Source organism: Pelophylax lessonae, assembly GCF_965119305.1.
Source record: "Pelophylax lessonae genome assembly, chromosome: 13".
In the NCBI taxonomy this organism is placed as follows: Eukaryota; Metazoa; Chordata; class Amphibia; order Anura; family Ranidae; genus Pelophylax; species Pelophylax lessonae.
Genome location: NC_138780.1, coordinates 191251495 through 191268994, shown reverse-complemented (window position 1 = coordinate 191268994; position 17500 = coordinate 191251495). Strand labels below are relative to the sequence as shown.

Here is a 17500-nt window from a genome sequence, read left to right as displayed (position 1 = left end):
TACACGCAACTTTAATGGCATCCCAGTCTTAGTCTGTAGGGTTCAATATTGAGTTGGCCCACCCTTTGCAGCTATAACAGCTTCAACTCTTCTGGGAAGGCTGTCCACAAGGTTTAGGAGTGTGTCTATGGGAATGTTTGATCACTTTTCCAGAAGCGCATTTGTGAGGTCAGGCGCTGATGTTGGACAGGAAGGCCTGGCTCGCAGTCTCTGCTCTAATTCATCCTAAGGTGTTCTATTGGGTTGTGGTCAGGACTCTGTGCAGGCCAGTCAAGTTCTTTCAACCCAAACCCGCTCATCTATGTCTTTATGGACATTGCTTTTGCACTGGTCCAAATCATTTGGTGGAGGGGGGTTTATAGTGTGGGGTTGTTTTTCAGGGGTTCGGCTTGGCCCTTTAGTTCCAGTGAAGGGAATTCTTAGGGCGTCAGCATACCAAGACATTTTGGACCATTTCATGCTCCCAACTTGGGGATGGCCCCTTCCTGTTCCAACATGACTGCGTACCAGTGCAGAAAGCAAGGTTCATAAAGACATGGATAAGCGAGTTTGTTCATGTTAATTCATCTTAAAGGTGTTCTGTCGGGTTGAGGTCAGGACTCTGTGCAGGCCAGTCAAGTTCCTCCACCCCAAACTCGCTCATCCATGTCTTTATGGACCTTGCTTTGTGCACTGGTGTGCAGTCATGTTGGAACAGGAAGGGGCCATCCCCAAACTGTTCCCACAAAGTTGGGACATGAAATTGTCCAAAATGTCTTGGTATGCTGACGCTTTAAGAGTTCCCTTCACTGGAACTAAGGGGCCAAACCTAACCCCAGAAAAACAACCCCACACCATAATCCCCCCTCCACCAAATGATTTGGACCAGTGCATAAACCAAGGTCTATAAAGACACAGATGAGCAAGTTTGGGTTGAAAGAACTTGACTGGCCTCAACCCGATAGCAGGGGAGTGTTTAGGTTTTGTGCTGCCCTAGGCCTGACTAAATTTGTGCACCCCCTAATTTAAAAATGACACACCCCTTCCTGTAAAGATCACACCCCTTCATGTTTGTGACCCTCCCTGTCACCTGTAAACCACATACCGCAACCACAGTCTATCTGTGCCCATCAGTGTAGCCCCATCAGTTCCCATAAGTTCAGCCTCATCAATGCTGCCTTATCAGTGCCCCCCATCAGTGCAGCCTCATTACTACCCATCAGTGCAGCCTCATCAGGGCAGCATATCAGTACAGCCCGATCAGTGGCCATCAGTGCAGCTTCATCAGTGGCCATCATTTAAGCCTATTAGTGCCCATCAGTGAAACATATCAGTGCCCATCAGGGCAGCATATCAGTACTGCCTCATCAGTGAAGCTTATCAGTGTTGCCTCGTGTCCATCAGTGCCGCCTCATCAGTGCCCATCAGTGCAGCATATCTGTGCTGCCTTATCAGTGCAGCCTCATTAGTGCCCATCAGTGCAGTTTATCAGTACCCACCATTGCCACTTCATTAGTGGCCATCAGAGCAGCGTATTAGAGACCATCAGTGCAGCATATCAGTGCAGCCCCTTTTTTTTGGAAATTTTATATAGCAGAATGTGAAAAATATTTTTTTTTTTTTTTTTTTTTTTAAATTGTCGCTCTTTTTTTCAAAAATTAAAAATGGCACAGGTGATCAAATACCACCAAAAGAAAGCTCCATTTGTGGGGGGAAAAAAAGGACATCAATTTAATTTGGGTACAGCGTCTCACGACCGCGCAATTGTCTGTTAAAATAACGCAGTGCCGAATCGCAAAATATGGCCTGGTCAGGAATGGGGTAAAATCTTCCGGTCTTAAAGTGGATAAAAATACGCTCATTGAGAATTTTTTTGTCAAAGACATGTAGCTAAATACATTTTGGCCTAAATATATGACAAAAATTGAATATATTGGATATTTTTTAACAGTCAAAGTAGAAAATGTAAATTTTTCGCAAAATATTCGCTCTTCTTTTTATTATAGCAAAAAATAAAAAGTGCAGAGGTGATCAAATACCACCAAAAGAAAGCTCTGTTTGTGGGGAAAAAAAAGGATGTAAAATCCCTTTGGGTACAGGATTGCATGACCGCGCAATTGTCAGTTAAATTTGCGCAGTGCCAAGTTGAAAAAAGTGGCTTGGTCATTGAGCAGCCGAATCTTCCTGGGCTAAAGTAGTTAAGGGGCTAAAACCTTTCGGTCCTTAAAGCGGAGTTCCACTCCAATGTGGAACTCCACTGATCTGCTTCCTCCCGCCATCCGGTGCCCCATTTGGCACCTTTTGGGGGGAGGGGGGGGGGTACCGGTTTTTGACAGGTACCCTTCCCCACTTCCTGGGAGACAGCGTCCTGGCGCTGTCCCTTGGAAGTTCGGCCCCTCCTTTTTCCTCCGCCGCCGGGCAAATTACAAAGCGCAGTAGGGAACCAGCAGTGAAACCGGGTTCCCTTACTCTATCAATTATTCTCTATAGCAGCCTTTCTCAACCTTTTCAGCAGTGCCCGAGTGCCCTAATGGTCAGTCCGCCCCTGTCTAGGACAGCCTTTCTCAACCTTTTCAACACAGAGGAACCCATGAAATAAATTTCTGGTCTCTGGGAACCCCTGCTAAAAAATTAAAAATCTACGACTCGTGACACATTAGTGTGACAGTCAGTGGGAAGAATGCTCCTTACTTTTGTCATCATTGGGAAGAATTACCCCCCTAACAGATAGCTAAAAGGAACTAGCTAGATAAAGGTTAGATCTAGGTCAGTGCCTGAGTTAGTGTTAGGGTCGGGGTCAAAGGTCATGGTCAGTATATTTTGGGTAGGATTTTTTTTTTCTTTTTAAATATTTTTTTAAGTTAGTATTATTTATTTATTTTCAGGTTCTTATATAGCGCTGTCAATTTTACGCAGCGCTTTACATATACATTGCACATTCACATCAGTCCTTGCCCTCAAGAAGCTTACAATCTAAGGTCCCTAACTCGCATACATACACAGTAGGGCCAAATTTTTATTTTTTTTTTCATAACTTTTTTTTTTTTTTTCCTTTTTGTTTTTACAATTTTATCCTCTAGCAAAGAGAGGAGAAAAAAAAAAACACAGGACTGGCTATACAGTGACTGATTACTGTGTACTGTGGTAGCCAATCTTACGGACTGTCACAGCAATCAGGTGATCGAGAGCCAGTTCTCTCTTATTAGTGTGAGACCTGGAGCTGTCCATGATGCTGTCAGAGCAAACAGTATGCAAAAAAAGAGAGGGTTGGGACTTTGAATGAGAGTCATTAAAGGTCGACAGGGAAGGTAAAATACATTTATTGGTACATAACAAATAAATAACAAACATAGTATTGAATATATATTGCACAAGTATTGACAAGCTGGTAAGGCATCTCCAGATTCATACATTTGACAAACAGTGCTGATTCCAGAAATTAGTAAAATATTGAATACGTTAGCATCATATAGGATTCAGATTCCGAGTAATTGAGTATAAGGTAAACATCATAGCCTCAACGCGTTTCGTGGACACACATTGCCACAGCAAACAGTAGTGTATATATGCGGCCTCCCGAATAAAGATCCACTTCCAGAAGGAAGGCCACACACAGCGGGTAAAATAAGTATTGTACAAGTCACCGTTTTTCTAGGTAACTTTGTTCATTGCTTTTCTGTTTCCGTTATTTCCTTTTTTACTATTTTAGTTTGTTTAATTGCCACATGTCCCATCATACAGACATTGACACCAGGGCCATCTTACTGAATGGGCACGCTGGGCAGGTGCCCGGGGGGCCCCACTTGCCTGGGGGGGCCCCACCTGCCCGGCGACCCAGCCCCAGCCAAGCATTCGTCCTGATTCCCATGTGTATCCCGCCACTGAACTTAGCATGTGGCAAGCGCCTGTCGGTCCTCCGCTGCTGTCAGTCCACTTGGGCCGTGGAGGGGGAGCCCACAACTGCAGGGATGCCTGTCTGCCTCCACGGGAACAGGCGCACACAGGACAGTCGAGTCTGACTCCCATCCGTGTGTGTGTTCACCGGACCCAGCCGCCCACCTTGGAAGCTGTCATTAGCCTGGCACTGCTGTACCAATAAATATCGCCTTATCCATAATTTGCATTTTTATTCACGTTGGTGATCTTGTAGGCGGGTCCCCAGTGCACTGCATTGCCCTGGGCCCTTTAATGCTCTTAAGATGCCACTGATGGACATGGGCACATACAGCGGGTTAAATAAGTATTGAACACGTCGCCGTTTTTCTAGGTAAATATATTTCTAAAGATGCTACTGGCATGAAATGTTCACCCCTTGTCGGTAACAACCCATGCAATCCATACATACAAAGAAACCAAAACAAATAAGTTTAGAAGTGTTATGTGTAATAAAATGGAATGGCACAGGGAAAAATTTTTGAACACAAGAAGAAAGGGAGGCGCATAAAGGCATGGAAAGCCAAGACACCAGCTAAAATCTATCAGTAATTAAAAGGCAATCCTGCCCCTTGTCAGTGCAAATTAATATCAGCTGGTTCAGTCTCAACTGATGGCCTAAAAAAAGGTGTCTCATAACCAAGGTGTCATACAAGAAACATCTCATGATGGGTAAAAGCAAAGAGCTCTCTCAATACCTTCCCAACCTTATTGTTGGAAAACATATTGATTGCATTGGTTACAGAAGGATTTCTAAACGACTGAATGTTCCAGTGAGCACTGTTGGGGGCATAATCTGGAAGTGGAAAGAACATCATTTCACCATAAACCGGCCACGACCAGGTGCTCCTCGCAGGATTTCTGACGGAGGAGTGAAAAGAATTATCAGAATAGTAGTCCAAGGACCACTTGTGGAGAGCTTCAGAAAGACCTGGAACTAGCAGATACAAATGTTTCAAAGAAAACAACAATGCACTCAGCCACCATGGCCTGTATGCACGCTCACCACGCAAGACTCCATTGCTGAAGATAAAGCGTGTTGAAGCTTGTTTGCACAACATTTGGACAAGCCTGTGAAATACTGGGAGAATATATTCTGCTCAGATGAGACCAAAACTGAACTCTTTGGACACCATAATACACACCATGTTTGGGTGTCACAGGACACATCACCCCAAATACACCCCTATACCAACAGTGAAGCTTGGAGGTGGGAACATCATGGTGTGGGGCCGTTTTTCAGCATACCGTACTGGCAAACTTCATATCATTAAAGGAAGGATGAATAGTAATAAAAATCTGCTGCCATCTTCCAGGATGCTGAAGATGAAACGATGGTGGACCTTTTCAGCAAGACAATGATCCCAAACACAAAGCCAAGGAAACTATCAGTGGATTTCAAAGAAAGAAAATAAAGCTGCTAGAATGGCCCAGCCAATCGCCTGACTTGAATCCAATAGAAAATCTATGGAAAGAACTAAAGATCAGAGTTCAGAGAAGAGGCCCACGGAACCTTCAAGATTTGAAGACTGTGTGGAAGAATGGGCCAAAATCCCACCTGAGCAACGCACGTGACTAGTTTCTCCATATAGGAGGCGTCCTGAACAGTGGTGTATTTTGTTTTTTTGCTGCCCTAGGCAAGACTAAATTGGGCTCCCTCCTCCTCCTATGTAAATCTGCCCCACTCCTTTTTTAACGGATGTGACTTCCTCCAAAATTGAAGGACTACAAGTCCCAGTATGAACCCCTGAGATCTCACGAGAGGGTGGGGGGGGGATGAGAGAGAGGGTGAGGGGGATGAGAGAGAGAGATGGGATGAGAGAGTGAGAAGGGGGGATGAGAGAAAGTGAGAAGGGGGGATGAGAGAGAGAGAAGTGGGGATGAGAGAGAGAGAGAAGGGGGGGGTGAGAGAGAGAAGGGGGTGAGAGAGAGGAGGGGAAGAAAGAGAGGGGGATGAGAGAGAGAGGGGGTGAGAGTGGGGGGATTAAAGAGAGGGTGAGATGAGAGAGGGGGATGAGGGGGGGGGGGATGAGAGAGAGAGGGGGGGATGAGAAAGAGAGGGGGGTGAGAGAGGGAGAAAGAGGGGGGGGGGTGAGAGAGAGGGGGGTGAGAGATGCAACTCTAGCAACCAGTGGCCAATAGAGTCTCAGGTATAGGGGGGCCGGCTTTTATGCTGCCCCCCTGCAAAGTGCCACCCTAGACCTGAGCCTTGTTGGTCTAGGCCAAAATACAGCACTGGTCCTGAAGCTGTCATTACCAACAAAGGATTTTGTACGAAGTAATAAATACGTTTCAGTTGGCGTGTTCAATACTTTTTCCCTGTATCATTCCATTTTATTACACACAACTTCATTTCTGAACTTGTTTTGGTCTTTGTATGTATGAATTGCATGGGTTGTTACTGACATGGTGAAAGTTTCATTTCAATGGCACCTTAAGAAATATATTTACCTAGAAAAATGGTGACGTGTTCAATACCTATTTTACCCGCTGTATATGCGTATGCTCTGCCAATTATTGAAGTGATGTAATGAAATGCATGGTATATTTTTATGGGCTGAAAGGGAAAGGTAATCTAGATAAGTTCATTATTGGGGTTTACATAAACTTTAAGCTAGGATTGGGGTGACTACCTTGGATCCTAGCTTGAAAAAGGAGCGCTAGCAGTCATATGCCATACGGCACATTCTCCGAAACGCGTTGCAAGTCTGTGACGTCACTGGCGCAGGATTGCGGTTCACAGTGCGGTTCAGCCCTCGTTTTCATCTCTGCTCCCTGGAAGCCGGCTAGTACATACAAGGAGGAAGCAGGAAGACAACAGACTATTAGATCTGCTGCAAACACAGGAACTCCACTGCCCAGGACGCCACTGAGAGACCTTTTGCCCCCTAATTTCAGGCTCATGAACTCATGGAACTTGTGAGGGTTTTACAACATGTTATGTATAATATATTGTCTGCAGTCTACTCTTAGAGGCGCCTTGTTATTTTCTTTTTTATGACTACCTTGGAACCTGCAACCTAAAAAACATGTCAGCTGGCAGTTCATACGTTTCTATCCCCTCAGGTTCCCTTTTAGTGTTTGGTGGCTAGTGATTAAACGAGGACTTTGTTCATCTATATATTTTTATATACACCACTCCGGGCTTGACCTGTTCAAAGACTGAATCTTTCATGGCAACCAATCAGATGTTTTACATTAGCAGTATGATAATGTACGACTAATAACGTTTCTGCTCTTAATCGTAAGGCCCCATGCACACAGGGCGTCAGAACAAACGAGCTGCAGAGCCACTTCTAACGCCAGGAAAAAGCAGCTTTAACCACTTAAGCCCCGGAGGATTTGGCTGCTAAAAGACCAGGGGGTATTTTGCGATTCGGCACTGCGTGACTTTAACGGACAATTGCGCGGTCGTGCGATGCTGTACCTAAACGAATTTGACGTCCTTTTTTTCCCACAAACAGAGCTTTCTTTTGGTGGTATTTGATCACCTGTGCGATCTTTTGATCATGCGCTATAAACAAACAGCGTCAAGTTTGCAAAAATAACAATATTTTTCAAATTTTTTTATATGAAATTCCCCCCCAAAAAATGTAAAAATCAAAATTTTTTAACATTTTCGGCCAATTTGTTTTATGCTACATATGTTTGGTAAAAAAAATCGCAAAAAGTGTATTTTGATTGGTTTGCGCAAAAGTTATTGCGTTTACTAACAAAGGGAAATATTTTTGTAATTTTTGTTGTTTTTTTTTTTTAACGCGTAATGGCGGCGATCTGCGATTTTTTTTTTTTTTTTTTTGCGGTACTGCGAAATTGCGACGGACAGATCGGACCCTTGACTGACATTTTTGACACTTTTGGGGTTACCAGTGACATTTCTACAGTAATCAGTGCTATACATATGCACTGTTACTGTAAAATTACACTGGCAGTGAAGGGGTTAAGTTTATTGGAGAGGGAGGGGCTGTGTGTGTCCCTAGGGGCGTGATTCTAACTGTGATTGGCTGTCTGTTGAGCTGTAGAAACAGTGATCAACGGTTCTACATAGTAGAACCGTGTGATCACAGTTTCTACACAGGGAAAAATGACAGGCGGCTTGTTTACACTAGCCGCCTGACTTTCTCCCTCTCCCCCGACGATCGCTGAGTGACCGGGGGACATCGGGCCCGCCGGTCACACGCGCGGGGGGGTCCGTGACCGCACCGCCGGAGGCATGCGCTCGCTCCCCAGAGCCTCACAGGCTAGTGACGTACCCCTATGTCACTCTGCCTGTGAGGGGCTGACCGCCGCAGTATATAGTCGTGCGGCGGTCGGCAAGCGGTTAAAAACTTGCTTTTAGTAGCTTTTTCCATTGGCATTATTGCACGTTTGGCCACATTGGCTTTTAGCAGCGTTTTTTCTGCCTCCATTCAAAATCAGTGGTTACCTAGGAGCCGTCTTTGATACGGCTTTCAGCCCATTGATTTGAATGGAAGTCACATCAGACTTGTGGTGCGACCTGCGCTCTAAGGATCTTGAGGGGGAACTCCACGCCAAATAGGAAAAAAGGGCATGGGGGTCCCCACCACGTTCCAGACCAGGCCCTTCGGATCTGGTATGGATTTTGAGGGGAGCCCCACGCCCCTCCAAAATCTATACCAGACCCTTATCCGAGCATGCAGCCTGGCAGGCCAGGAAAGGGGAGGGGACGAGCGAGCGTCTGCACCCCCCCACCCCAAAGCACCTTGTCCCCATGTTGATGAGGACAAGGGCCTCTTCCAAACAACCCTGGGCGGTGGTTGTGGGGGTCTGCGGGCAGGGGGCTTATCGGAATCTGGAAGCCCCCTTTAACAAGGGGGCCCCCCAGATCCCGGACCCCCTCCCTATGTGAATGGGTAGGGGGTACATTGTACCCCTACCTATTCACCCCATAAAAGGCAGTGTATGTAAATAATGACAGGAGACGTTTTGAGAAGTTTATTAAAAATCTTTATCTGCTCTTCTCCGCTCTGGTCATCTCCCCTCCGCTCTTCTTCCTCCACTCTTCTCCCCACCCCCTTATGATGACGTCACTGGGAGGCCACGCCCTAATGACTATATAACAAGCTGCATAGACAGGAGCTGGGATAATCAACGGAGACGTCGGAGGAGGACCAGAGAAAGAAGACGACCAGAGAGATGAAGACCAGAGTTGAGAAGACCGGATGAAGATTTTGAATAAACTTCTCAAAACGTCTCCTGTCATTATTTACATACACTGCCTTTTATTGGGTGAATGGGTAGGGGGTACAATGTACCCCCTACCCATTCACATAGGGAGAGGGTCCGGGATCTGGGGGGCCCCCTTGTTAAAGGGGGCTTCCAGATTCTGATACCCCCCCTGCCCGCAGACCCCCACAACCACCGCCTAGGGTTGTCGGGAAGAGGCCCTTGTCTTCATCAACATGGGGGCAAGGTGCTTTGGGTGGGGGTGCAGAGCTCCCCCTGCCCCAAAGCACCCAACCCCCCCATGTGGAGGGCGCGTGGCCTGGTATGGTCATACTGAAAAAAAAAATAGTGTTTGTTTTTTTTTTTTAATTTCTAAATACAATAATTTCAAAAATACAATAATTTTTAAATACATGATTGGGTATGAATTGGAAGGTGAATTTTCACCGCATTTACTAAGCTAATGGAACATTCCCTTGCAAATTATAAGTAAATGTGCAAGCCTATTTGCCTTTAGTAAATCCGCTTCCAAATGTTTTAACCTGTAGATATTGGAGAATATGCCAAAATTAATCAATAATTAATGTAATTCAATAAATCAAATTACATTCAGATCCTCCCGGAGGTTTGTTGCTTCCGGGGTGTGTAGTGCTGGCATAGCTTTTTGCCTATATGAGTTTCCTCCCTGAGACGGGTGGTAACTTCCGCTCTTCATGATAGAAAAGACTGACGCTCGGTTTCGGCTTCACCCCTGCTGACAAAGTCTCTCAGGACGCAACGCGTACAGGGGGAGGAGCCTACTCATACACGTCACATCCAGGACGGTCAGATCTGTCCCCAGCTGATAAGCCTTCACAGCCTGCACTGCTTAAGTGCTTTTCCATGTGAGTTACCATGCTGTCTTCTTGTTTCGATTGTCTGTCTTTCTTTCTGCCTCTATTTAAATGGGTCTATGTTATCCTGCACCTGTGTTTAGAGTCGTGGAAGGAAGGGAGGTCCAGATCCATCTTTTCGGACTCAAATCCATTGTTACCAATATGCGTTGTGACTCATTATAATATGAGTCTAGAAATGAGGTGAGCTGCTAGCTAGCACTTTTTGCAAAGAGCACTGAAGGAGTGAAGCGAAGCACCAACACCTATTCTCTAAGCACTGCACTATTGGAATATTTATATTTGGGACATTTTTGGAGCACCAGCTTTTTGAGCACAACATTTAACCACTTAAGCCCCGGAGGATTTGGCTGCTAAAAGACCAGGGGGTATTTTGCGATTCGGCACTGCGTGACTTTAACGGACAATTGCGCGGTCGTGCGACGCTGTACCTAAACGAATTTGATGTCCTTTTTTTCCCACAAACAGAGCTTTCTTTTGGTGGTATTTGATCACCTGTGCGATTTTTTTTTTTTTTTTTTTTTTTTTTTTTGATCATGCGCTATAAACAAAAAAAGAGCGTCAATTTTGCAAAAATAACAATATTTTTCACATTTTTTTTATATGAAATTCCCCCCAAAAAAAATTTAAAAATCAAAATTTTTTAACATTTTCGGCCAATTTGTTTTATGCTACATATGTTTGGTAAAAAAAAATCGCAAAAAGCGGTACTGCGACATTGTGGCGGACAGATCGGACCCTTGACTGACATTTTTGACACTTTTGGGGGTACCAGTGACATTACTGCAGTAATCAGTGCTATATATATGCACTGTTACTGTAAAAATGACACCGGCAGTGAAGGGGTTAATTTTATTGGAGAGGGAGTGGTTAATGTATGCCTGGTGCTTACTGACGTGCGGGGGGGGGGGAGGTGACTGAGTGACAGAAGGACAGATCGGATGTTCAGCTATGCTGAACACTCCGATCTGTCACTCCCTGTCACTTAGGAGATCCGCCCGCTCTGTTTACACAGGCGGGCGGATCTCCTCACTCGATTCCCCGACGATCGGGGAAGAGCGGCGGCGATTGCCGCTGCTCCTCCCCTGGCCCGACTCCCGCTGTGACTGAAAACAGCGGGAGCGCGCCTACAGGGGGAGGAGTCCAGCGACGTAGGTCTACGTCGCTGGACGGGAACGAGCCACTGTGCCGCAGTAGCAGCACAGTGGCTGGAGGTAAAGTGGTTAATTATATATCATTTGATGTATGATTATATATTTTTGATTCATGTTATAGAAGATTTAATTATGTGCGGTTTCCAAATTTATTGTTTCTATATTATTGGCACTTTAGTGCTGCATTATTTATTAATTTTGGCACTGAATGCACGCTGCCATAGTTATTTATGCAATTTAATTTATTATTTTCAATTGCACTGATTATCATTTCTGATTGCGCTGATTATATTTCCTTTCATTTTGGAGAATATAGTCGTTTGGCAAGCTGAATTCCCCCTGTAAGGTTTGGAAAGACTTTATGCCGCTGGTAATAATTTGGTTTATGTGTCAGTTCATTTTATGTGATGGTTTTTGCAAAGTGGCGCGTCTGCACTACAGTCCAAGAACTAATTAGCAGGAGGTGATGATTCAGCCCTTTTTTTTAACTCTGTTCCATAATAAATTCATTTTATTTTCTTAATTAATCTACCGGTGATCGAATGCGATCAGTAGGTGTTATTGGATTAAAGTCTTGATGTATGGTTGGACATATTTCATATATTTCTGGATCGATGTGTGAGAGCGCTGATGTAGATAGTCCATGACTGGGCTGAGGGTAGTAATTCACTTGGCCTCTTGATGAACTCGGTGTCATTGATGCTGTCTCTTTTTATTTTACAGCGAACCTGACGGGGCATGCTGAGAAAGTTGGGATCGAGAATTTCGAGCTCCTCAAGGTGCTGGGGACAGGTGGTAAGTCACTTTTATATACAGCATGTAGGAACATTAATTTTATTATATATATATATATATATATAAATATGTATGTATGTGAGAGAGAGAAGGGGAGAGAGAGAGAGAGAGAAAGAAGGGCAGAGAGGGGGGGCAGAGAGAGAGAGAAGGGGGGAGAGAGAGAGAAGGGGGGAGGGGAGAGAGAGAGAGAGGGGGGAGAGAGAGAGAAAGAAGGGGGGAGAGTGAGAGAGAAGGGGGAGAGAGAGAAGGGGAGAGAGAGAGAGAGAGAGAAAGAAGGGCAGAGAGGGGGGGCAGAGAGAGAGAGAGAAGGGGGGAGGAGAGAGAAAAGGGGGGAGGAGAGAGAAAAGGGGGGAGGAGAGAGAAAAGGGGGGAGGAGAGAGAGAGAGGGGGGGAGAGAGAGAGAGAGGGGAGAGAGAGAGAGAGAAGGGGGGAGAGTGAGAGAGAAGGGGGGAGAGTGAGAGAAGGGGGAGAGGGGGGGAGAGAGAGAAGAGAGAGAGAAGAGAGAGAGGGGGGAGAGTGAGAGAGAAGGGGGGGAGAGAGGGGGGAGAGTGAGAGAGAAGGGGGGGAGAGGGGGAGAGAGAGAGAGAGAGAAGGGGGGAGAGAGGAGAGGGGGGAGAGAGAGAGAGGGGAGGAGAGAGAGAGAGAGGAGAGGGGGAGAGAGAGAAGGGGGGAGGGGGGGAGAGGGAGAGAGAAGGGGGGAGAGAGAAGGGGGAGGGGGGGGAGAGAGAGAGAGGGGGGGGGGAGAGAGAGAGGGGGGAGAGAGAGAAGAGAGAAGGGGGGAGAGAGAGAAGAGAGAGAGGGGGGAGAGTGAGAGAGAAGGGGGGAGAGAGAGAAGGGGGAGAGGGGGAGAGAGAGAGAGAAGGGGGAGAGAGAGAGAGGAGAGGTGGGAGAGAGAGAGAGGAGAGGGGGAGAGAGAGAGAGAGAAGGGGGGGAGAGGGAGAGAGAGAAGGGGGGAGAGAGAGAGAGAAGGGGGAGGGAGGGGGGGAGAGAGAGAGAAGGAGGGAGGGAGAGAGAGAGAGAGAAGGGGGGAGAGAAGGGAGGGAGAGAGAGAGATTATTTATTTATGTAATATTGACCTCTTTGTGCTTAGAATCTGTCACTTAATTTTCAATGCTGGAGGAGCTTACAGTACTCGGAGGCATATATAGGCTGCTCCCCCAAGTCTCCACACTCCTCCCTAAAGATATTTTTCTAGGTACACATGATCTTCAGTTCTCAGACTGGTCACAGGATCTGCTTCCTCTTTGCTTTTAGTTTTTTTTAGACTGGGGGGTCCCTGACGATACAGAAGGGGCATTGACACTGACATCAGCCCCAGTCTCTGCCACAGGGGCGCAACTGTGGCGCAGTGCACTCCCGGGATGTTCTCAGTCTTCCGGGTTGAATGATTCTGGACGTCATTTGATCCAGGAGACTGGGGACATCCAGTGGCAGAGTTTAATTTTTTATTTTTACACTGTCGCTTTAATTTTTTTTTTTTTTATCGCTTTTTTGCTGTCGCAAGGAATGTAAACATCACTTGTGACAGCAATAGGCCTGTGACATGTACTCCTTTATGGGGAGACCTGCCATCTATAAGACCCCAGATCCCTCCTCTGCCCTTTTTAAAATCATTAAGTCACACCAAGATTGGTGTTATCAAATGCTTTCTATTTTTGAAAATGGCGCCGTTTACTTCCAGGGAAACCAGAAGTGATGTAAGATCATCACTTCCGGACTCCAATATCAGAGAGGCAATCAAAGCCGTTCCAGTCTTTGATCGCATCTATGCTCAGCCAGCGGAAGCACTGACATGCCGATTGGGAATCCCAGCGGGAAGGGAGGGGGGAAGGTCCCTCCCATTGCTTGGAAAACCAATCCACTAGCTAATTAGCTGCTAGGATTGCTTTTACAAGAGAGTCGATCATTCGCTTTTAACCACTTAAGCCCCGGAGGATTTTCCTGCTAAACGACCAGGGGGTATTTTGCGATTCGGCACTGCGTGACTTTAACGGACAATTGCGCGGTCGTGCGACGCTGTACCTAAACGAATTTGACGTCCTTTTTTTCCCACAAACAGAGCTTTCCTTTGGTGGTATTTGATCACCTGTGCGCTTTTTACTTTTTGCGCTATAAACAAAAAAAGAGCGTACATTTTGCAAAAATAACAATATTTTTCACATTTTTTTTATATGAAATTCCCCCAAAAAAATGTAAAAATCAAAATTTTTTTACATTTTCGGCCAATTTGTTTTATGCTACATATGTTTGGTAAAAAAAATCGCAAAAAGCGTATTTTTATTGGTTTGCGCAAAAGTTATCGCGTTTACGAACAAAGGGAAAGATTTTTGTCATTTTTGTTGTTTTTTTTTTTTTAACGCGTAATGGCGCCGATCTGCGATTTTTTTTTTTTTTTGCGGTACTGCGACATTGGGGCGGACAGATCGGACCCTTGACTGACATTTTTGACACTTTTGGGGTTACCAGTGACATTTCTACAGTAATCAGTGCTATATATATGCACTGTTACTGTAAAAATACACTGGTAGTGAAGGGGTTAACTTTATTTGGGAGGGAGGGGCTGTGTGTGTCCCTAGGGGCGTGCTTTCTACTGTGATTGGCTGTGGCTTGAGCTGTAAGGACACTGATCAACGGATCTACATAGTAGAACCGTGTGATCAGTGTCTTTACACCGAGGAGAATGACAGGCAGCTTGTTTACACAAGCCGCCTGACTTTCTCCCTCTCCCCCCACGATCGCCGAGTGACTGGCGGACATCGGGTCCGCCAGTCACACGTGCGGGGGGGGTCCGTGACCGCGCGGGAGCGGGAGCGCGCCTCCGCGGGCGCGCGCTCGCTCCCCAGAGCCTCACAGGCTAGCGACGTAGACCTACGTCACTCTGCCTGTGAGGGGCTGACTGCCGCAGTAAATATACTGTGAGCAGACGGCAAGCGGTTAAGCAAAACTGTACAGGCATGCAGGCATCATCCCGGTATAACCACTTGAAGTCTTGCGACGTACGGGTACAACGCTGGTTGGCAATTAGTTAAAATCTTCACGGTGTCCTCCTGCTCTGCACATCCTCAGTTGTTCTCTATTGAAAACATGAGCCATTGGAGGCCGATCTGCTGACAGACTAAATATTTACTGCTGTTCAGGGGCTCTGGGCTTCAGCAAAATGGCAGCCTTCAGCAAGAAGAAATAGGAGCAATGCCGGTGGCAATTTACATCTCACACTAATTTTGGTAGTATAATTAATAATGTGGAATGTATGTTCCTTGCTAAGGAATAGTATTTTATTTTTATCCAGTTGTTCTAGGTAAGGTTCCACTTTAGGGTAAATTCAGTGGACATTTAGGCTGTGCTCACATAGAAACAGACAACTGCCGGAGTGCTTTACCTCTCCAGCAGCTGTCCTTTATCGGGTGTGGTAGGGGGTAGTGTGGTGCACAATTCAGTGCAGCACGCACATCTCCCGTTTTTTGTTTTTTTTCGTATTTGTACAAACTTTATGTGAAGTGTACAAAAGTACACTTCATTTATGTCCTTGTACACCAGTGCAATGTGCTGCACTGCTGTACAGGTGGTCCCCGGGTTACAAACAAGATAGGGACTGTAGGTTTGTTCTTAAGTCGAATTTGTAAGTTGTAACCCCTGCCAAAATAATAATTTTTAAGCTTTTTGGATAGCATAGGTAAGGGTGAACACCCCTGTACCATTTGTTTTGCTGTCTGTGCCCCTGTGCAGAAGATTTCACCTCACTTTCTGACCCTATGACTTATGGATTTTGAAAATTTTGGGTTGTTGTGGAATCAAGGATTGGTGATGAAGCTTCAGTGGAGACACCTTTTTCCCATGAGAACTCTTACAGGAGTGAATTTCCCTTGTTGTCTCCTTCAGTTTGTAAGTAGGAGTCCTTTGTAAGTCGAATGTTTGTAACCCGGGGACCGTCTGTACATTGATATGCTATCCTGTAGAGTGTGCTGCGATAAAATGCGGCATGTCTGCTCCAGGCTACGCTGCAGTGTGAATGGGACACACAGAAAACAGTCGTTTCCTGTGTGTCCTTGCAGTGACTGGCATTTACAGTCAGTAAAATGGTGGTCACTGCACATAGTGTGAATGCAGCCTTGATCTTGTCTCGAGTGTTCCTTATGCCTCGTACACACGTACCGATCGTCGGCCGAACGATCGGCCGTCTTTTGTCCGAGGGCTGTCGTGTCTGTTGAAAAGTGCAAAAGACTGCACACGAATTTTGTCGGCCAACAACAGCCGACTGCAGAAGTGATGTCATGTGATGGTTAACTTTCCTTGTCTTTTTTTCTTTTCTGAGCATGCCCAGTCTTGCAAATCTGCTGTCTGTCGGCCGAATTCTGTACTGACTGGCAAACAATCGGCCGTTCTGGTGTTGGCATACAAAAATTTTAATGCTTGCACGACAGATTCTGTTCGGCCAAAAGTGCGCTGTCGGAAGCATCATACTAACAAGCCTACAATCGGCCGATCGGTCGTCGGCCGAATCTTTTCGGCCGACAATCTGCACGTGTGTACGGGGCATTAGATAACATTTGCGTTTCACTGGCTCCTTTCATCGTAAGCCTGGGGTTGCTGTTTTATGTCCATATCGTGGTCACACAGGCCCCTTAACCCCTTCATGACCATGCTATAGCTGAATGATGGCTACACCGTGGTCAAACATTGCCTGGAGGGTGTCACACGACTTCTTCCCGTGATCGCGCGTGTCCGTGCGCCACCTGCGGTGTGCATCGGCAGTAATCTGTGACTGCTGGTCACAGATCAAAGTAAACAGCCAATCACAGCAGCTCTTTACCATGTGACCAGCTGTGTCCAATCCCAGCTGATCAATATAAACAGTATTTGACGGTTATCGGCAATTCTCTCCTCACGCTGACAGCCTGTGAGGAGAGGAGAGCCGATAAGTGGCAGTACCCACAGGGGACATCTACACTGATCATCAGGGCACTGATCATCAGTGCAGCCCCAACAGTGCCCACAAGTGCTGCCTGTCAGTGCCCATCAGTGCTGCCTGTCAGTGCCCATCAATGCTGCCTGTCAGTGCCCATCAGTGCCCATCAGTGCAACCTCATCAGTGCACATCATTTCTGTCTATTAGTGCCCATCAGTGCACATCATTTCTGTCTATCAGTGCACATCATTTCTGTCTATTAGTGCAGCTTCATCAGTGCACGTCGTTGCTGTTTATCAGTGCAGCTTCATCAGTGCACATCAGCAAAGAAGAAAAATTACTTATTTCCAAAATGTTATAACGGAGATCAAGAAAAACGTATTTAAAAAAAAAAAAAAATTCTGTCTTTTTTCATTTGTTTAGCAAAAAATAAAACACCCAGTGACGATTAAATACCACAAAAAGAAAGCTCTGTCTGCCTTAAAAATAAAAAAAGATAAAAATTTTGTTTGGATGAAGTGTTGCATGACCGCGCAATTGTCATTCAAAGTGTGACAGTGCTGAAAGCTTAACCTTGGCCTGGGCAGGAAGGGGTAGAAAGTGCCCAGTAGGCAAGTGGTTAAAGAAGACCAGTGTGAGTGTCGGATGATAAA

At 45.9% G+C, this 17500-nt stretch overlaps 1 protein-coding gene across 1 annotated transcript in view; it reads left to right on the top strand.

The window, feature by feature from the left end:
* RPS6KA5 (ribosomal protein S6 kinase A5) overlaps positions 1 to 17500 on the top strand; it is a 204367-nt gene that overhangs the window by 44556 nt on the left and 142311 nt on the right. The window contains exon 2 of the mRNA XM_082242791.1: positions 11870 to 11941. Coding sequence (XP_082098917.1) covers positions 11870 to 11941 — 72 coding nt within the window. The remainder of the gene's footprint in view (positions 1 to 11869; positions 11942 to 17500) is intronic.